The 22,485-nt window shown below is 44.2% G+C and overlaps 1 protein-coding gene across 2 annotated transcripts in view; it reads left to right on the forward strand.

Moving 5' to 3' along the window:
• The first annotated feature begins 5,112 nt into the window (after positions 1–5,112).
• PDLIM1 (PDZ and LIM domain 1) overlaps positions 5,113–22,485 on the forward strand; it is a 42,072-nt gene continuing 24,699 nt past the window's right edge. Inside the window, exon 1 of one of the 2 annotated variants that reach the window (XM_055119217.1) lies at positions 5,113–5,202. Coding sequence is in view for 1 of the 2 variants with exons in the window: in XM_055119216.1 (XP_054975191.1) it covers positions 7,783–7,878 (96 nt within the window). In the remaining variant the exon portion in view is untranslated. Of the gene's footprint in view, positions 5,203–7,692; positions 7,879–22,485 lie in introns of those variants that run through there. The other variant, XM_055119216.1, reaches the window with a different exon arrangement.

Consider the following 22,485-nt stretch of genomic DNA (forward strand, 5'->3'; position numbering starts at 1 on the left):
GTGGAATGCATTCAAGAGCGTCGAAGTGGTTGTTAAGAGAACAAAGAACCTCCGACTCCGGGCACATCTTTTCGATTCCACCGTTCTTCCTGCACTAACATATGCCTCGGAGACCTGTGCCCTACGCAAACAGGATGAGAATGCTATTAGGGTATCCCAAAGAGGAATCAAAAGAGCTATGCTGGGAATATCATGTTTCACTCAAGTGAGAGAGGGAGTCTGGAGTTCTTACCTCTGTCGACGGTCAAAAATCAGGGATGCTGTCTTATTTGCCAAAGCGTCAAAAATCAGATGGGCCGGTCATATCATGCGATTCAGAGACGATCATTGGACTAGAGCTGTTACCGACTGGATTCCACGGGACATCAGAAGACCTCGTGCCCGCCCACCAACTAGATGGTCAGATTTCTTCATCAAATCTCTGAATGAATGATTTGAGGCTCTTCCTGTTCCTGAAGCGAGCAGGTATCATTGGGCTACACTAGCTCGTGACAGGGACAAATGGAGACGTTACTGGCGCTGCTTGAGCAAATTGAAGATCAACGGGACTACAAGTGATACAAGTGATATATTATATATAATATATATATATATTATGGGGCTAATATACAAGGTAAGTGTAAACAGGGGCCAGGAGGACAGGTCAGGTCAATGGTTGTAATCTTGTGACAAGAGTATGTGTGGTGTGAAGGGCACAGGTATATATACCTTTCATTATCTGTATTGCAAATCATCTTTTCTTATGACTACATAGTATTCCATTGCAGATAAATGGTTCATGGAACCACTTACACACTACACACACACACACACACACACACACACACACAGAGAGAGAGAGAGAGAGAGAGAGAGAGAGAGAGAGAGAGAGAGAGAGAGGAGAGAGAGAGAGAGAGAGTTTCTTTATATGTTCTTGGGTGAGCATTTGGCTTGTTCCCAGTTCTTGTCTATTAGTGCTGCAATGAATATAGGAGTGAAAATATCAGTTTTGGGCTCTTGGGGTAGATGCCCAGAAGTTGAATCACTAAGTTATATGGAAACTCAATACTTAACTTTTTTTTTCACATTTGGGTCACACCTGGCAATACGCAAGGGTTACTCTTTGCACTGCACTCAAGAATTACTCCAAGTGGCATTCAGGGGACCAAATGTGGTGCCAGGGATTGAACCCCACTCAGTAGCATGTAAAGCAAGCACCCTCCCCACTGTTGCTCTAGCTTCCAATATACTCATATTTTTGGAAAAGTTTCCATACTGTTTCCCAGACAGGGTAGACCAGACAATGTTTCTACCAACAGTAGTTGAAGGCTCCTTTTCTTTCACATTCCCCCGGCACAGATTATTTCTCTTTTTGAGGTAGGTCAGTGTCATTGGTGTGAGGTGATATTTCATTGTTGTTTTGATCTGCATTTCTCTGATGACAAGTGATAGAAGAGTACTTTTTCATATACCTGTTGGTCATCTGTATATCCTCTTTGAGGAAATATCTGCTCAGCTCTTCTCCACCCCTCCACCTCATCATATTTTAAGTGCTTTCTTACTTTCTTCATAACAAGTTGTTCTGGGTTCATATTTTACCTTATCCTGCTACAACCCAGAATTTCTTTTGGGAGCCCTGTCTTTTTTTCATGGTCTCTAAAAACCAAGGTTAAAGTCTCAGGGATACTCATTCTTCTGGAGTATCTACACTTTGTGGCCCTTTGCAGGAAAATATACACATGTAAACATGCATGAATATACCTACTACCTATATATACACACACATCCACACACTACATAAACATTCACAAACATACCATATAATTTACTTAATTATCTTGTTATTTGTCAGATACACTGAAATATAAATTCTACATGGAAGAACATCAGCCTCTTTTGTTTGTGACTAATTTTCTAGTACAAAGAACAATGCATAGCAAACGAAAAGTGTTAAATAGTTGTTGACAGAAAAAGAGAAAAAGAAGTCCCAATGGACTAAATGACTTGCCAAATCCTCATGGCTGAAATAAAAAAAAAAACAGCACACAAACAACAACCAAAAGAAAATTCCACCAGAATTCACCTTTTCTTTGGCTCCAAAGACACACAACAAAGGCTAGTATCTAGCACAGGATAGCAAATATCTTTGTGATTATTTTCCCACACTAACTCCTAACTTTTTGTTTGTTTGTTTTTGAGTCACGCTGGGCATTGTACAGGGGTTATTCCTGACTCATGCACTCAGGAACTACTCCTGGCGTTGCTCATGGGACCATATGGGATGCTGGGAATTGAACCCGGGTCGGCCGTGTGCAAGGCAAATGCCCTACCGGTTTTGCTATCGCTCCAGCCCCACTAACTCTAATTTTTGCTGACCTCTTTTACCTCCAGGCCTCTGCAGCTTGCATCCTCCACTGATCAGGGAGTGGGACATTGAAGGCATTGCTAGGTAGTGTTTAAAAATGAAACGACAGGGGCTGGAGCAATAGCACAACGGGTAGGGCATTTGCCTTGCACTGCGGCCGACCCGGGTTCGATTCCCAGCATCCCATATGGTCCCCTGAGCACTGCCAGGGGTAATTCCTGAGTGCAGAACCAGGAGTGACCCCTGTGCATCGCCAGGTGTGACCCAAAAAGAAAAAAATAATAAAAAAAATAAAAATGAAACGACAGGCCCCAGATGGAGGTTTCTGTGAATCCTACCAAGATTTAATACTAAATGAATTACAGTTCCAATTCTCCCTTTGATTTCGACCTTCTCCAGGAATGGAGTCCCAACTAGCCAGTGGTAAACTGTCTGGTCAGAACTGATTAGGGAAGTCTTTTCCATTCTCCCAAGGAAAATGAGATAATCTGTCATAAGACCCTTATCTAATCCCCACAGGTAAGTTACCTAAGCCTGAAATAACTTTATTTTCTTATCTGGCCTTTTCCTGCCCATGAGAAACTTTCATTTTGAATATTTTTTTTGAGGGGGGGTACCTTTCTACGGACAAGAGGTCTGACTGACTATTTTCTGATTTACGAATGACTTCATAAAGACTCGTGGTTGTTTAAAGTGAAATCTATGGATTTTTGTTATTGAACACTGGTTACACTTTGAGGATAGGAGAATATCTCAGGTCCAAATCACCCCACAGTGATAGCTGAAACCTGTCCTGGGGCTGGAATGAAGCCTAAGCTGGGGGTCTCGGTGCTGGTACCTGGAACTCGACTTGCCATTGCTAGCTTACCTCCTTGCTCCCTTCTCACCTAGCAGCCCTGATACTCCTGAAGAAATGACCTCATCGAAGTCGAGTTAGTGGTCACATGAGAGAAGTCAGCCCTTGGGTGAGGATCCAGCAGAGAAAGCTGCCCTCTAGGAGCCCTGGCGTCATGGAAACTGGCTCTGTCATTCCATCTGTCCTCAAACGCTATAAATAGGTGGTTTCAGTATCAGCGCTGGCCAGACCAGACCAACAGCATGGACAAACCGGATAGGAAGTGAATTTGGGGGGAAGATGTTGCAGAGAAAATGCACATAGTGGAATGGGTGGAATGAGGTAATGCACAGCACCTCAGATCACTGGTATTCAGAGCCCTCCCCTAGAATTTTCTGACCTGCCTATCATACCATCAGATTGGGCTAGAAAATAGTGCGTTGACCCTCCTACTATTTTGTTCTATTTCTGCTTCCCAACTTGGCCTTTCTGCACCCATATTTGTTCATGCTTTTAAAACTTAATTCAAATTCCACCTCCTTCAAAGAGGAAATCCAAAAAGCCATCCCCCAAAGAATCTGGTCTAAATTGCAGCCCTTGGGCTTCAGGTCCCTGCCAGAGGAACAGATTTAGCCCTTGGGATTTCCATGCATTGTTGATTTGTAAAGTCTTCTGGAATCATAGGAACCTCTGAATAATTTCTTGCCCCTTTTCCTTCCATTACAAAGCCTTCCGGATCTTGCATCCCCTTTGCTCTGTTACTTGGATACTGAGAGATTTTAGTCAAGTCTCATAATCTCTCTGGGCCTGTTGCAGACTGCATTTTCTGGTCTTAGAGACACAGTGTAGACGGCAGGATAATAATTATGGATTTGGATGCCTGTGGAAGGGAACAAGGCTGGCTTATGGAGAGGGAGGAGTAAAGATTCCATGTAGCAGAGAGTGACTCAACCTCTTCTACAGGGAACTCTGGAGCCAACATTACCCATGAGAATGGTCCTCTGTGGGGCCAGAATGGTCACACCTTTCTCCCTGCCTTCAGGGTAAAGGTCTTTTCCTGAGCTGGGCTGCTCTCTGCACCTGAGGCAGCCCCAAGGAGCAATGGTTAAAAAGTGGCCACATCTCCTTCCATGAAGTGGAGTCTGGGTAGCACCTCAGAAACCCTCAAACAAGGGATCTTAACACTCCATTGCACTCTTGTGCTGATGAAACGCAACAGCATATGTCAAAACCCAGCACACTCTCTGACTCATCCCTCTTCTATTTTCTGGATACTGGCTATGGTCTGCAGTGTAACCCTGACCTCAAGCCACTTTTCCTCTGTTGGGGAGAGGGTTAAGGGTTGGTTCCACTTGAGCTAAAGACTCAAATGTAGACTTTTGGGACTACATTCTAGGTTCATTTAGAAAAAAGTCACAGAAATATAAGAATAGATACGAAATGTGTCCAACTCACAAATTTAAATACAGGCATATTAATAGATATTACAATGTAATAAAATTACATTTTCATTTATCTATAATTTTCTATGACAAATACAAGCTATATTGTCTTAGACTATGTTATACTCTTTTTACCTTAACTTTTCTGAACAAATATTTAATTCAGTGGCTAGAGATAGTACAACAGGTAGGGCTTGCCTTGCCTTGCATGTAGCTGACCTAAGTGCAATTCCTGGCACCACATATAGACCCCTGAGCTGTACCAGGAGTGATCCCTGAGCAAAGAGCTAGGAGTAAGTCTGAGTACAACCAGGTGTAGCCCCAAAACCAAAGGAAAAGAATTATTATGAATTATGTATGACCATGTTTTTGAATTTCCCCTTCTCTTTTCAGGAATCAAAAATGCTTGTGAAAAGGCAGTAGGGCAGACCACTCAAGTTTGAAGTTTGGTGCCACCTGTACAGATGGATCAGGAAGAGGACAGCAGAATTATGGACTCCTAGAGTCTCCCTTAATTCCAGATTCCACAGGGCCACCCTGGGACCTGCCAGTTCTTCTATCCACCCTCACCAGCCGGGAAGGTAGGGGTGTCCCAGCACATCGGTAGCCCACATCCAGAGGGCCCAGCACAGAGCACGTTCTCTGTAGACAGGAGTCAGGGAGGTGCCCAATCCCAAGAGGCCACTTCTTAGTCTGGTCCAGGATGTCCCCTGGGCTGGAACGAGAAGCAGGAGGAAAATATTAGGAGCAAGACTGCCTTCATGGTTATCATATTTTCATGTTGCGTACTATTCTCTCATGTAGCCATACCATATTTAGCCACTTTTCTGTTACTGGTTGATTCTAGATTTTTTTTGGTCATTATAAATAATGTTGTTATAAATATCTTTGTACATATAGCATTTTTTTTCTTCTTTAAAACCACGTCCTTGGGATTAGTGCCCAGAAAGGGAAAGTCTGGGTCAGAGAGTTTGCTGCTTTTTGTTGTTTAATAGACTTTGCTGTGTGTGTAGTTGGATGACAACTAAGAACTTCTAACAACAAAGCAATGGGAGACTCACAAAGGTGCTAGCCCCCTTATTCTTAAGAGGGTTCTACAGAATAAATACCTGTTGGTATGTACAATGCATCCAGAAACAATTCAGGGACAGTTGTACCTTTGAAGCATGAAACATTTGAGGAGACAAAAGTATCAAAAACTCTTACATACCTAGGGGGCTGGAGCGATAGCACAGCGGGTAGGGCGTTTACCTTGCACGAAGCCGACCCGGGTTCGAATCCCAGCATCCCATATGGTCCCCTGAGCACCGCCAGGAGTAATTCCTGAGTGCAGAGCCAGGAGTGACCCCTGTGCATCGCCGGGTGTGACCCAAAAAGTAAAAAAAAAAAAAAAAAAAAACAAAACTCTTACATACCTAAGTGAAAACTCAGAACCTGCCCATTTTCAAAAACTGTGCAGGGACCGGAAACTCTAGCCTGTTTTCTAATTAATAGAATCTAAATCAAAGCAGATTTGTTTGGGGGACTGTGAAGCAGGCGACCAGTTTCTGGCTATATAACTTTATTTGTTTACCACTCAGATATAAGAAAAAAAATACTAGGATGCAAGAGGTAATAGAGAGGCTGAGAGAACAGAAATCCACTTATTCCTTAAAAAAAAAAATAAGCAAAGGGATCCCAATTACAGGCACTGATATATTGAAAGCCAAGTGAAATCACCCTTTCATGCATAAATTATGCTCCTGCACTCCACAACAAGGAGGTCATGATGGGGGGAGAATGGGCAGAGCACTGATTTCCATCCTCACCTGAGCAAGTGCTGTGCCAAGCTCCAAGCTGGCATCCAGGTGCTAGGAAGAACAGGTTCCAAGCAGATCATAAAAGAACTGGAATCCAGAGAAGTTAGGGCTCTAAGCAACTAGGTTGGCTAGCTGGTGAAATACTAGTGTCTGGCTGAGAAACAGTTGTGAATGAAAGAAAATAACACTTGGGTGATGTGGCATGAGTCAATAAGTAAGATATTGATTCTGCAGACGGTGATCGATGCAATGGAGGACAAAAGGCAGAAGGTGACCTACTGCTCTACAGAGTAAATTTTAAATCAGGCGCTCAAAGATGGCCTGTCTAACAGGGTGACATGTGAACAAAGAGCCTGGAGTCTCAGAGAAAGGCATTCCAGGGCTCTGATGCAAGACCCTGAGGCAGGAGCGAGGAAGGGTGGATGGATGTGGGTGTGTGTGTGTGTGTGTGTGTGTGTGTGTGTGTGTGTGTGTGTGTGTGTGTGTGTGTGTGTGTGTGTGGTGTGTGTGTGTGTGTGTGTGTGTGTGTGTGTGTGTGTGTGTGTGTGTGTTCCGGAGAGAAGCAGAGACCTAGGGATGGTGTCGGGCGTAGCCTGGCAGGCCGTGCAGTTCCAAGGCTAGTGGGGGCAGGCGACACAAGTCTCATCTCCAGCCCCAGACTAAAGGTTTGCGTCGCCAGAGGGTCGGCACCTACAGCCTACAGCGAACTCTGGCCTGGAGGAAAGGTTTCTAGGAAGCGTTTGAAGTTCAATTACAACATCTAAGGATGGTCTCATTAGCATGAGAAAAGGGGTTTTTCAGCCTGGGAAGCCCAGTCAGCCCCGTGTTCAGTCACTCCAGTGACAGCTGTGTGGCCTTGGGCAAATCTTTTCATTTCTGGGCCCCTCAGATCCTGGCCTGTTAAAATGGGGTTAAAAGCCCCGACGACCTCAAAAGCATCCCCTGAGCGCATTCCCCCGAAAGCATCTCTTCCCCCACCCCTCATCCCGTTCGCAGAAAGCAAACGCAGAAACGGGACCAACGTAGGAGGGTGGACTTGGCACAGACTGTCTACACTCGCAAAAAAAAAAAAAAGTCACCAAGTTTGGGTTGGTGGCAATGTGCTTTTTAGCAGCGGGACAGACGGAGACAAGGCTGAGACTCCGGGAGCGCCCCGGGAGCGCCCCGGAGCTGGGCCGGGGGACGGGCGGGGCTCGGGAGCCTGCGCCGGGCCTGGGCGGAGCCGCCCCCGCCCGGCCGCCGCCTCCGCCCGCCCGCGCCCGCCCCGCGCTCCCGGCCCCGCGCCGCGCGCTCTTTCTCCGACGGCTGCCGGGGAGCCAGTGCACCGCGTCCTGCCCTCTCGGTCCCCTCTGTCGCCGCGTCATGACCACCCAGCAGATCGTGCTCCAGGGACCGGGTCCCTGGGGCTTCCGTCTCGTGGGGGGCAAAGACTTCGAGCAGCCTCTAGCCATTTCCCGGGTAAGAGCTGCCGCGGGCACACGCGGGGAGAAGAGGGGAGACGCTGGGGACCCGCGGGCGCCGTCGGAGGGGGCGGGTTGCGGGAGCCCGGGACGGGGCTGGGACCACTGGGGACTGCCAGGTGCGCGGTGCCCAGAGCGCTTTTCCGCGCGCGCTGCGGGCCTGCAGCGGTCCCAGCCGCGCTGCGCACCCTCGACCCCCAAAGCTGGAGAATCGGAGGCGGTTTGAGGGTGGTCGCCCCGGAAGCGCGGCCCACAGTGTGCCGAACGCTTTGTCACCCCGGGGTCCTTTGTAAATCTCAGAGTGGAAACGGCGAGAACCATCTGGGAAGTGAGGTGAAACGGGACTGGCGTTAACTAGGGGGTGAGCGAGATGCACTTTCCAACACAGCACCCCCAAGCCGCCAGTTTCCTACTCTTTGGACCTAACTCATGGCTCTGGTCTCACTAATCCTAATTCCCTTTGGTGTCAAGGCCGGATAGGAATAAGTGGAGTAAAACCTTACTGGTTGTACAGTATTGTACAGTATTTTGTCCTTCCCAGATAAGCCCCTATTATCCTTTCATAAGCGTTTCCCCGAGAAATACCAGGGTGGGCGGGGAGTCCCACCTTGTGTGCGTGTCTGGAGGGGGGGAGGTTGGTGCTCGAACACTTTTGAGGAGCATCATGCCTTTGCAAGCGCCCAGGTGGAGTGGTCGACCCCCAGCCTAACAAAATAGCCGAGCACAAAGACCTAGCCGTCAGTGTGGGGTCAGGCTTTGGTCCTCTAGATTGGACTAAGAACAGGCTTGTATCCCACCAATTCAGTGTCTGCCTGTAGACTGCAGCCAATAATTGTCTCTTCACTGAATGATAAAGGGGAGCACAAAGCACCATCTGGGGCCCTCTCTTTGCCTAAAGGCCCCCATTCCATTCGCAGGCCCATCTGCTTACTGGAGTAGACCCAAACTGGCCTCTTCAGCCACCCTCTTGTTTCTGAGGAAGGGTGAAGAAGGGAGAGAAAGACCTGGAAGGTTTCTTTCATTCTTTCTTTCTGGGGCTACATGTGGCTGTGCTCTGGGATCACTCCTGGCAGTGCTCTGGGGACCATAAGCAGTGCTTAGCGGGAGCCTAGGCAAGAGCCTTAACTCCTGTAGTCTCTCTAGGCCCAGCCTGGAGCTCCTTGTGACTTAAGGCCCTGCTTTTTTTTTTTTTTTAACTTCTTGGGTTTTTGCCTTTTGCTTTTGCTGGTCACACCCGGCAGTGTTCAGGTGCTCGGGGGGACCATATGGGATGCCTGGGATCGAATCCGGGTTGGCCGCAGGCAACGCCCTCTTTGCTATACTATCCCTCCGGCCCCAAGACCCTGCTTCTTCCAGCAGTGGAGGAGTCTGGTGGGAGAAGAATTAGGGCTACCCCTGGGGTTTTCTTCTTTTGTTGTTGGGGCCACACCCAGCAGGGCCCAGGCTTACTTCTGATTCTGTACTCAGGCATCATTCCTGGGGGGGCTCAGGAAACCAGATGGCATCAAAGCCAGATTGGTCACCTGCAAGGCAAACACCTTACCGGCTGGACTCTGATCCAGCACCTGCCTTCTGGTTTTTCTACCAGCCCCAGTTCTATCTGCATTTCTTTCCAGGTGAGCCCAGTAGACTTCCAGAATGTTCCTTGTCAATTCCACCCCTGCCCCCACCCCTACCCCTGTAATACTGGTGCTTAGGTCCTGTCTTCTCCCCATCTTCCACCTGCTGTCCCCGGGGCATCTCTTTGATTCTTCTTGCAGGTACACGGTTTTCCCCCGCCACTGAATTCCTCAAGTGCAGAAACTGTGCCTTTCTCTCAGCAGAACCCCAGCCCCCAAGCCTGGCACAGAACTGAATCTGGCTGTGTGCAGTAAATCTTTGCAGATTTATTAATACATGCTTGTCCAGGAAGGCACATTTAGACTCACTTACCTCATAGTCCATTTATCCTTGATCTTTGTGTCTATAATTACCCTGTCAGCCCTCTCCACGTCTGCATTTGAATATGACATAAAACTTTTTTTTTTTTTTTTAAGAAATGGCAATCTGTTAAAAGGGCAGTTAGCACTTCTCCTTTTAGCTGCTTTTAAAAATTTTCATGCAGTGGTACATGATGGTGAGGGTTAGAAGACACAGCACTGCAGTCATTAGTTTGTGTCCATTCTTTGATTCATTAGTACATGTTTAATATGCATATACCATATTCCAGAATCTGTGAAGCTCTGGGGTCCTGGAGATGAAAGGCCCGAGCTCCCTTCTTGAGGTGCTCATGATAAAGAAAGGGAGGCTCCTCTTTATTATGCCCTTGGCAAGTACTTTAGTTGAAAAGTGAAAGTGACTCAGAGGAAGTGACATTCTCCTGTGGATAGTAATTTACTTGTTTCTTCATCTTATTTCCTCACTGGGGAAAAAAAAAAAAAGAAAAGAAAAGAAAAAGGAGGGGGCTCCTCCTGAGAGGGAAAATCAGTGCCTTAAATAAAGAGGCCCTGTCAGAGCTATGTGAGATCTGGTCTGATTTCTGCTGCTTTCCTGAGCTGGGGTGAGCCTTCACCCGTCTGAGGTCGCCTTTATCTCTGCAGTGGGGCTGACCATAGCATGAACTGTGAGTCACAGTGTGTGCGAGCTCTTTAAAGGACAGTGAGGTGTGAGTGCTGAGGGCCCTGCGCACTTTGGGTGACAGGTGTGTGCTACGCTCTTCAACCTGGCCACAGAGGTTTTGTCTACGTAGACTTTGAGTCTCCACACCAAAGCAAACCATAAAATTAGACTGGAAGAGGAGTGCCTTGTATTTAAATAACTATGTTTGCTTCCTCTCTGCATGAATGGTTTTGTTAAATTGCTAACGCTTCCGAATATCATTTTGTAATCTTGTGTTCTTGAAATTGGTTTCTTTTTCTCTGTTATATCTTTGAACCGATTTTCTGTTGTGAAATCAAACGGTCATAAAATATGAAAGGATCGCAAATGGTTAGAAAGCAAATGCCTGTCTAATCACCTGGTAGGTCAAGAGCTAGGTAGGTTACCAGCACCTACAACATGTAATCTTATCCTGATTTGCTGTATCCACCTTACTGTCTCTATCATTTTACCACCTAAAGTGCATATCTAGAGCACCATAACTTAATTTTGCCATTTCTAAACAAAATCATGCAGAAGACACTTGTGTGTGCATGAGTGAAAAGCTGCTTTTACTCCTAAATATTTTCATCAGAGTTAAGAAATTAAGATTTCAGTCCAGACTTTGAACTTTAAATGAACATAAACTCTCTCTCTCTCTCTCCTATTCTGGCTTCTCCGTCCTTCAAAGCTCCTGTTGATCATCATCTCTGTTGATCTAGCCACACATTTGCCACTGTCCCCTGAAATTCTTTTCCCTATCAGTTCCTGTTTCAAATCTATACTTGTTTGTCTCCTTGAGGTTCCCCCACCCATCTCAATTTCTTGTTTCCTTTAATTGCTTTCAGAGAGAAGCTACCCCAGAGAGTCTATACTCAGCCCAAACTGCTTGCTCAGTTTTTGTTGACTGTTTTTTCTCTCCCAGCAACTGACAAAAGACAGGAAGGGGTGGGGCCAGAGATAAGGGGATCCTCTTGGTAGAAAGAAACCGCACCCCCCTAACCTCCAAGACTTTTTTAAGAGTTGCAGAGCTGTAGGACAAATGCTAGTACCTTTGCGTATGTCTATTGAAGGAGAGGATAATTAATAATGACAGTCTTTTTTGATTTAATAATGTTATTTCTGGACACAACTTGGTTCATAGCATATCCCAGATGTAGTAAGAGCAGTGTTTGTCAGATTATGAAAAGCAGGAAATGTCCGTAAAGGCTCAGTATGCATTAATGGCCCTTACTCTGCACTCCCCCTTTCTGTAAAACTGATCACCTGGGAAATATTACTCCAGCTGATCACCACTAATCTAAGGAGAGAAGAGGAAGAGAATGAATCAGAGGGGTTCATAAGTGAATGCTTGAGCCTGCTGGCATGCAACTCGACAATCCATGATGTGACTCCAATCAAATACTACCCTTGCTCTTGCCCAGTCTCATTAATGCCATCCTTATAGGTTTATCTTTGAAACGAGAGGAGGTAAAATGGCTTGCAGATATTATAATATGGCATGGGACAAAGAGGAGATAGTCATCTAACCTCTGATGTCTCCTGTGCTTATCAGCACTGGGGAAAGCAGCCAGGAGTCGCATTCTGCAGGGCCTGGGTCAGGACATGCTTCTGTGGTATGCACCTTCTGTGGCATGCATGATGATCCTGTGTTGTCATTGCTCCACGGAGGAGTGAAAAGCTCCAAAACATTGCCATTTGCAGACCAGTTGATCAGGTGCCTATAGGTTAGGTAACTTATTTTATAAATCTTAAATAGTTTATACATTTTGTATAGCTTTCTACTGACAGAACTATTTCTTAACTTTCTTAGAAAGGAAAGTGCAGAGATTGGATACAAATCAGCAGCAGTGGCTACGTCAGAAATAATTTTTCTTCTCCCCCTTATTTTTGTTGTGATACTCAGGGGTTATACACATGCTTGTTGTGGTTCTAGCACACTTGGTTGTGGTTGTAACCCAGGGGTCACATACTGGCCAGGGTGCACACTTTAGTTTGGAGGCTTGTATGCACACAGCTATGCTGTGGAGATAATACATGCTTTTTAAAAAATTTTATTTGATTTCTGGCACCGTGGTTTAGTAGGGTTTCTTGCATAAGTCATTCCAGCAACACACCCTCCACCAAGGGTCTACTTCCCTCCACCATTGTCTCATTGTTGTATGTCCCTCCCCCCATCCTATAGCCTCTCACTCCCCCCACCCATGGTAATTTTCCTACTGAAGACCAGTTCTTTTGGGGGAATTCGTTATCCTCTTACTATGTTTCCTAACATCCGACACATGAGAGAGTCATTCTGTGTCTTTCCTCTCCTTCTGACTAACTTCACTCAGCTTTTTTTCCCCCAGATATTTTCCAGATCAACCTCCCTAGCAGCAAATTGCATGATTGCATCTTTTCCTATAGCCAAGTAGCATTCCACTGTGTATATGTACCATAGTTTCATTATCCAGTCATCTGTTCTTAGATACCTGGGTTATTTCCCAGGTTTTCCTTGGTGTGTATAGTGCTGAAATGAACACAGGAATGCAAATGTTTTTGCTGAGTTTTTGGGCTTCTTTGGGGTACTTTCCAGGAACTAAAATTGCTGGGTCATATGGCTGCTTTATTCCTAGTTTTTTGGGAAGTGTCCCTATCTCACACACTCCAAACAGCAGAGTTGCAGGGACTGTGCTCATGGTTTGCGCGTGGCAGTAGGGATAAGACTCGCAGTGTCATGCTCACAAGTCAGGCTCTTTTGCCATGGAGTCACTTTTGGGTCCTCAGAAAGATACTTTTTAGAAGATGGTTTGACTTATATTATGACTGAAAGGAAACCCAGGGTCACTGCCAGAAGTTGTGGCTGGTGCCTGTGAAAGGGTCCAGGGCAAGGATTCAAGCTGGCGTTGCTCCTCATCAAGTCAGTGCCTTCTGGGGCTCAGTGCTCTGAAGAGATAAAATGACAAGTGAACAAGCTAAACTAATGGTTTGTGCACTTGGACTAAGAGGGCCCTCTTTTTTCTTTTTCAATTTTTAATTTTATTTTTATAAAGTTGTTCACAATAATTGATTACATTCAGTATTCCAACACCAATCCCACCACCATTACACCTTCCCACCACTACTATTTTGAATCTTTTCACCACCACCCAAGCCTGCATCAAAAGCACATCCTAAATAATTTTATTTTGTATTGCTTGTTATGAATAATCTGCTAAAATGATCCAAAAAAGTTTCCTTAGAGAAAAGTGTGTGAAGATTGTTGTATCTTACCCTGGAGCCATTAAGGCCTTATATAAGAGATTATTGGCATGTTGTTACAGGTTGCAAATTGTGTGCAATATGTGTGTGTGTGTGTGTGTTTCTGTAATTTTGTTGATCATGATCTGTTGCCTTCTACTTTACACCTCATCAAATTTGGTGTGCTACTCTTAGTACATCAGTGGTGTAGAGTATGAGAAACTGTGCAACCGTGAAGGCGAAGCAGTCCTCTTTCTTATTGTTCAAAAGTGTCCCTACCTTTCACATGGTATTAATTGTATCTTGAATCATGAGTTGTTTAAGAAAATAGATGATCGGGGCCGGAGTGATAGCACAGCGGGTAGGGCGTTTGCCTTGCATGCGGCCGACCCGGGTTCAATCCCCGGCATCCCATATGGTCCCCCAAGCATCGCCAGGAGTAATTCCTGACTGCAAAGCCAGGAGTACTCCCTGAGCATCGCTGGGTGTGACCCAAAAAAAGCAAAAAAAAAAAAAAAGAAATTAAAAAAAATAAAAAAAAAAGAAAATAGATGATCAATTCAGGACTGTTTTTAGATGATTTCTATTGTACTATTCAGCTGTATCTACCCAGCTGAGTGTTGTGTTAGTCACAAGGAGCCTTTGTTTATATTTGAGAATTGTGTGCAGGACATTTGAATGGCTTTGAATATTTGAATGGCTGGAGTAAAAAGGTTCACATGTATGTAGGGACTGTTAGATGCTAGGCATTGTTCCAGGTACTTCATTTAGTTTCTCAGGATTTCTGTCTCAGACTCCTCACTCAAGAGGAGCCTGTGCCCACAAGGATTGGCTTCTTTTTGCTTTGTGATCTCAGCTGGTTGCTTCCAGAGCTCAGAGCCGGCCAGAGAGCACAGCCATCCTTCCCTGAATCAGAAGCCAGGACTCCTCCTGGGAGAAATAAGAGTCTGTGGACAGTGAGGAACAGAGGAGTTGAAGGATTGGCCAAAGAATAGTCCCCTTGGTTGGCCAAGAGGGCACTTGGGATTAGATTTAGTGGCAAGTGATGATGAATGGGTAGTGAACACTTTCTTGTTGCCCAGTCGATAATGTGCCTTCAAAGAAGCCAATTGCAAAATAAATGTACTCATAAAATCAAAGACCAAAAAGGTAATTTCTGATTGGTCCGTAGCACCTTGTATGAGTATGGTTTTTCTTACTAGTATCATTCTGCATGAATTTGAATGCTCATCTGCAACTGAGGTCTGTGGTGTATTTTCTGGGGAGCTTTTAAAAATAAAGAAATATATGAATTCCTGGACCCCATTGTGGAAATCTTTTATTTTTATCTCTCACCACCCCCACTCCCAAAGGATCTGTTACTGATTTGTTTTGGGAACTATGGTCTCATCCTTGCTAATGTCAGAGTTTTCCCCTTGAGTTATTGGTCAGTGGAGTCAGTTTCCGTCCTGAGACTTATATGCCAGTTTCAAGGGGTAAGGTTAGCAGTGTTCAATGAGCAGTCAGGAAATTGGCTGTAATTCTGAATGTTTTTCTTTCTTATAATTATTTGGTCAAGTGTCCGATTTTTGTCAAAGACAATTAATTTTCTCATCCAGTTGAGAGTTGGAATAGGTACTTTGGATAATTAATCTAGGATTAATTATCCCAGATTAATGGGTTTCTATCCTGGGCAAACCAGGTGTCTCATCAACTTAGACCTAAGATGGTTCCTGCATATAATTTTGTTTTACACGATTTATTACCTAAGCCAGGGTTGCAACTGTTTGTGTGAAGGGTGGGGAAATAGTACAAATGAGTTTTAACTTGAAGGGGAGGTAATAAGAAAATTGAATAGCTACTGGAACGATAATAAGTGGCAAATAGTCAGAGACTGCTGTATTGAGACAGTAATGTGGTGAGCACTTAGTGACAAAGGCACATGGTTCATTCAGAGGGCTAAGGCTCCTCAGCTAGTGCTGATAATTGTCATACAGCAATATGGTTTCACTCTCTGTCTGTCTCTCTCCTCTCTCTCTCTCTCTCTCTCTCTCTCTCTCTCTCTCTCTCTCTCTCTCTCTCTCTACCTATCTTTCTCTCTCAGAAGCTAAGAACTAAGGTTTTTTTTTTTTTCTTTTTGGGTCACACCTGGTGATGCACACCTGACTCTGCACTCAGAAATTACTCCTGGCTGTGCTCAAGGGACCATATGGGATGCTGGGGATTGAACTAGGGTCGACTGCGTGCAAGGCAAATGCCCTACCCACTGTGCTATTGCTCCAGCCCCTAGAATCAAGGGTTTTGTGTGAAATTTGCCGATATGTAAATATTAGCAGATAGTTAAAAATAAACCAAAATGCCACCAGGATCGTGGAATGAACTCATTTCTTGGGTCTCCAGCTTTCAGTGGAGTTTAGGGAGGTAAAGGAACCTCTTCTATCAATAGACCTTGTAATTTTACGTGCAAGTGGCACTGGAAGATAGGTCTACGGGGGAGTCAGTCTTAGAATGACCGGCCTCCAGACTGAATGGATGACCCCATTGCAGTCTTTGAACTGCTATTAGATGTCAGATATAGTCACCTCATCTCAGCTAAGTTATTTCTTGGCAGTTACTGGACAATTGAGTTAGAGACTAGCTTTAAATCCTTCCTGCATTGTTTTCCAGATTAAATACCATCCCTTTAGAAAAAAAATGATAGGTTTCAGAAGGCCTGGCCTGTGCCTATATAGATCCAGCCTCATCCTCTTCCTTTATCTTCATCACCTGTGTTTTTGTCCATACCAGTTCACATGCTAGTCCTGCATCTTGATCTGTTTGTTCCCATTCCCTTCAAAAGTGCCCGAGCAGTTTTTTTGGTTTTTTGTTTGTTTTGTTGTTTGTTTGTTTGTTTTTGTCTTTTTGGATCACACCCAGCGATGCTCAGGGCTTTGGATCACACTCCTGCATTGCCGTGTGCAATGCAAAATGCCCCACTTGTTGTACTATCACTCTGGCTCCTCTTAGCAGTTTTTTTTTTTTTTTTGCAAAGCTTTGATTCACACTGGGGCTTCTACTATCTCTTTGTTCATGCTTCTAGCATAGTATTTTACCAGCATTAGCATGCCTGTCAGTACATGCTTGTCTGTGCATGCCTCAGGAGATCCTGAGCTTCCTGGTAACAGTCTCCATCCTTTCCACATCTGAATTCCAGTGTTCTATCTGTGTGGCTTCTGGAACCTACAAACAAGAGCTCACATTTCTAGAGCTCTGGCAAAGTATCCTTTGCTGAAATCATCGCACGGAATCTTCAAAAAGCCTTTTGATATCTATATTGTTATATCTCTTTGCTAGATGAGAAGAATGAGGTATATGAGTGAACTGTTGCCTCCAAGGCTTCTCTGACAAGTGGCTGGGATGAACTTGAACCTGGTTCTTTGACTCTAGAGCCACATTGTAGTAAGCTCTATGTATTCTTTCAGAATATACTTTACCTTTATTCACTGTGGAGTGAACGAGCAAGAGGTTGGGATCAAATAAAGACGTGTCATGCTTGCTAAGAAAATAAGGCTCACTTTTTGTTTGTCATAGGAGTGGATATGTATGTTTCCAGTACTGTTTGCCAGAAATATTTTCTTTTCTTTTCTTTCCTCTTCTTTTCTTTTCTTTTCTTTTCTTTTCTTTTCTTTTCTTTTCTTTTCTTTTCTTTTTTTTCTTTTTTTCTTTTCTTTTCTTTTCCTGTTTAAACCCAGTTGTGTTTAGATGCAACTCCTGGCTCAGTGCTTGGGGATCATTATTTATTTATTTATTTATTTATTTGCTCTTTGGGCTGTACCCAGTGATGCTCAGGGGTTACTCCTGGTTCTGCACTCAGGAATTACTCCTGACAGTGCTTGGGGAACTATATGGAATGCCGGGGATCAAAACTGGGTCGGCCCTGAGCAGGGCAAACACCCTATCTGCTGTACTATCTCTCCAGTTCCTTGAGGATCATTCTTCGTGGATCAGGAGGGATAATGCATTGTTAGGTCTCAAACGAGCATGCGAAGCATGCACTCTAGCCTGCTAAGTTCTGTCTCCAGTTCACTGTTTAGCTTTTTGATGTAAGTTGAAGAAAGCAGGATAGCTACGTTTTAATCTCATTCTTCACCATTTAGATGTGAAACTAAACTCCTCAAAATCCTCAGACTCTCAGGAATCTGGCTGTCATGTATGCCTTTATAAAGCTGCATTAGTACTTATGAGTTAAGGAGTTTATACAAGCTGGGCTCAGAGCAAACGTGTCTGCCTGAGATTGGGTGTAAGTTGGGGTAAAGGGTAGGGAAGAAATGAACTTGCAGAAAATGGCAGGTTGTTCAGTAAGTGAAGTTGTGCCTAATCTCTTTATTTTCTTTTTTGAGAATTTGTGTACTAGTTGCTTGATCTCTGAGAAAGTAAACTGAAGGTTTTAGACGATGGTTAATGGAATCCATGGATCTATTTCTTTGGCACAATGCACAGGATTTCTCTCTTAGAAATTGAACTTGACTCCATTCTGAGCTGCAACTGCTGGAATTTGATTGTCAGGAGGAAATTTATATAGACACCCTAGTATCTTGGGTTAAGTGGATGAAGTCTGGAGCCTGCCTGCCACTCACCAACAGTATAACCTCAGGCAAAATCACCTAACTCCCGTGCCTCCATTTCCTCATCTCTAATGAAGCAAATAATATTGCCTACCCGATAAGCATTGCATGAGGAGTGGTAAATTAATCTTTGCCAAATAATTAAACTGTACTTGGCACATAAAGGCACTCATTATCTGGTGGATGATTATGATGGTGATGAATAGGGTGTAGTGAGGCGTGGAGTCCAATACTCAAGAGGAAAACTAACCAGAATCAGTCTCAGGTCTTCCCTGTGGAGTTTTCGGTTGTGTGATGGGATTTGCTTTTTAGTAAGGAATGGACTGACCAGATCCTGTCTTTGCAGGGGAGATGGTTACCTTATGGCAGGGGAGCACTCAAACAGGGACTTGAGTTGCTGACCTCACAGTTCCTTGTGACAGAGGCCATGGAAGTACCTCCTTCATGCCGAATTTCTCTTTGGCTCCAGCAGTTGGGTTGTGAGTCTTCTCGCTGCATGGCGATAAAGCAGTAACAGCATGTTGTATTTGGAATAGGAGGATCGGGTTTCAAGTTCCAGCCTGTAGCTGTGTGAACTTGAATCAATCACAGCTTCTCTAAGTCTCAGTTTCTTCCTCTGTAAAGTTATGTGTTGGTGGTGAGGTCATTATCACTATTATCTTAAGTGGAAGTTGTATGTGAAAGGGCTTTGTAAGAGGCAGTTCTCATCCTTTATTTAGGTCCCTTTTTTTCCTTCTAAAAAGAGATAGCTCATGAAAGAATATATGCTTAATCTTTATGATTCTGAGTCTTCTGCTGCTGTTGGCTTGGAACTGTCTGAGATTTCGTTTGACTTAAAAAAAATTCAAACTGAAAAATAGGAGGGCCAAGCCTTGATTACTCAGGCCCTGGGCTTTTACGACTGGTTCTAGCTTGTCCAGGGCTTGTTGAGATGTACTCAGCAGAAATGCCTCTCCCACAAGACATTTTGAACCAAATGCTGGCAATTCCAGAGTTGTTTGTAGCTGAGCATATGGAATCAAAATGAAATATTTTGTCTGTTTTCATCTTTTCAAACTTTCCTTTCACCCCTTCCCTGTTATCATCTTAGTTTTGTGAGTAGACATGTTCCAAGATCGCAAGATTGAAGAAAATGATCATTTCATTTCTCCTGAAAAGGCCACTTTTGTAAGGATTGAATAAGTATTGTTATGGCTGGAAAGATAGTACAAGGGGCAAGACATTTGCTTGCATGCAGCTGTTCCCATTTTGATCTCCGGTACTCTATAGGTACCCCAAGCACTGCCATGGTTCTTGAGAGCAGCCAAGAGTAGACCCTGAGCATTACTGGATATGGCCCCCAAACAAAAAACATATAAATAATTCTTAAAGGAAACAACATGATTACTTATATAACAGCCCTAGATATTTTAGATTCAACAATTCATTGTACACATGCTTACTGAGCATCTACCATGTGGCAATTACTGTGCTAGAAATGTGGTTGCCATGGTCTAGAAGGCATACGAAAGTCTGTACTCATGCAGTTTACCATTAGGTAGGCTCTCAGACATTTAAATCAACACCTACCAATTAGATTTAGAAACCTAGTGTGATAGGTGTCATGAAAAAAAGAGTAATGAAGTATATATATATATATATTATATATATATATATATATATATATATATAAAGTTTGTTTTGGTTTTGAGTCACACCCAGCAGTGCTCGGGGCTCAATTCTGTTTCTGTGCTCAGGAGTCACTCCTGGTAGGATTCAGGGGATCATATGTGGTACCAGGAGTCAAGGCAGGGCTAACGCACTGTATGATCTTTTCGGCCCCGAGGAATGAAGTATGTTGAGAGGATGACAGCTGAGATCCAAACTGGGTTGAAGGTCAGGGAAGGCACAGCTGAGAAGGGTCAGTTAAACCAAGATCTGAAGATGAGAAGCTGTGAATCAGGCAGAGGTTCCAGCATGTGCTCCGGCTCAGAGGTGGGAAGAAGAAAGGCAGGACCCTGCAGGCGGAGCTGAGCAAAGAAGAGGCAGGAAGATGAGGAGCATTATTCATGATTTGGGATTTCGCCCTAGGAGGACCACTCCTTCACACTATTAGATTTGGTCATGGTCAATGATTTCTGTCAGGCTGTCCTCTCTAGATACCAGGTCTCCCAATCAGAACCATTTTCAGTCCCAAATGAAGGGCTGGCTAGGGCCATTAAGAAAACAAGGGGTCTCTGTCTTTCTTTAGGAAAAGTGAAATATGCATGAAGTCAGACCAGAGCAGTATTCTCAGGAAGACAGTTAGAAAATGAAAGGAATTTGTTTTTTCTGTGTGTAGCCGGTGACTCACCGGCTAACTCCCCAATGTTGACTGAGAAGGGAACAGCCTACGCTTGCCCATCAAAAATGTCTTTTCCCAGTGGCTGCATGAGAGAAGGTCTGAACTTGGGACCAGGGACTTTTCATTCTCTCAAAGCCAGATCTCTGGCCAACAGATGATGGGAAAGCCCGAAAGGAAGGTTAGGAGGTCAGGGTCTCTGCACTGGTTTCCACATCCTGCTACATTCCAGGGAAGTTTTGCCTGATAAAGTCATAGCATGTTTTGAGTCAAGAGGGGCCTCAAGGATCAAGTCATCCACCCCTTATTTTTTAGGGTTTAGGATACTCCTGGGGGTATGAGTCATGATTGCAGCATCACATTGGACACCTCAGAAGGCTCAGCGATGGCAGTTTGGCGAGACTGATTGGAAACCGACTGCTGAAATTGACATCAGATGCAGAGACAGAGGACTTTAGGCTGGTGTTCTAGTTTGGTGCCTTGAAGGAAGGCAGCACATCTTAGCTATGGTTCAGATTTGTGGAGATGCCAGAATATTCGCATCATCCTTCTCAGGTGGCTTCTGGGAGTCAAGGGCCTTCCTTTTGTCAGAGGAGTTCAGAACTCTGTGGTTGCTAGGAGTCTGGGTGTGTTACCCCCACCTTGCTTTGGAGTGGGTGGACTTGCAACTCCCATTAAGAACAGCCTTTTCATATCTAATATCACGAATGTATCAGGGATTTATATATATATTTATAATACATACACATATATACATCTTATACCTTTTTATACCTTAGTATACATCAATTTAGAAAATAATAGTGAAAACTTTGAGGTTAGTGTAATTCCAAAATGCATTTGTATGTTGTTTATTACACAACATCTGTGTTCACTTGAGCTAATTGTACATCTGTGTGTGAGGCAAGATGTTTATCGGTCTACATGTGGTGTTTAGTAAGCAGATGGATTTGATAGTCCATCATAGTAGTTGACTGGCCTTGACCAAGCATCAGTGGCCTGTAGATTTGGAACCTCTGGTATGGAAGCATCAGTCTGCAGGAAACCAGCTATCTAGGAGAAAGAACTTAATTATATAGTAAGCTTCTTGGGTGGAAAGAAATGAGCTAGTATAGGGGCCGGGTGTTGACTCAAGTTCCACTGCCAGCAGTGCATGGTCCTCTAAGCACAGCCAAGAGTGGCCACAGAGCAGTGTGGGTATAGCCAAATAAATTAATGAGCTAGTGTAAACTTAAGTTATCTTAATTGATGTTATTCTTTATTGTGTCTCTATTCTTTATTCCTTATTTATTCAAATACTCTCTATTGCTTCTTTCATTTACAAGGTAGCCTAAGCTCATTTTAAAGAACAAAGCGATGACACAAAGAACAATTTGTGTGCAGTGTTTCCATTTCTCTAAGTATTACTTTCTATAAGTAACATTATGATTTTTATGAAAATAGAATCTTACTATCCAGAATGTTTTCTAAATGTGTGAGTTAAAAAATATAATTGGTCAGTTATTTTAGGGAAGTAAAAGGGTCAGTAGGAGGAACATTAAATCTGGCTCAGGATTTGAGTTCTGGCCCTATAGTGTGCCAGTTGGGTGACTAGTAAAAAAACAGATCTTTCTAAACCTTGGACTCCTGCTTTCTAAAATAGTGACTGGCATTTTCCTTTCCTTTCAAGGGTATTATAAGGCCCCAATGAGTGATATATAGAAAATAACTTTTTGTAGGGTCGGAAAGATAGTAGGGTGGGTAGGGCGTTTGCCTTGCACTCAGTCAATCTGGGTTTGATCCCTGGCACCCCATATGTTCCCCCGAGCAATGCCAGGAGTAATTCCTGAGTGCAGAGCCAGGAGTAACCCCTGAGCATCGCTGGGTG

This window comes from Sorex araneus, chromosome 11 (assembly GCF_027595985.1).
Source record: "Sorex araneus isolate mSorAra2 chromosome 11, mSorAra2.pri, whole genome shotgun sequence".
Taxonomy (NCBI): Eukaryota; Metazoa; Chordata; class Mammalia; order Eulipotyphla; family Soricidae; genus Sorex; species Sorex araneus.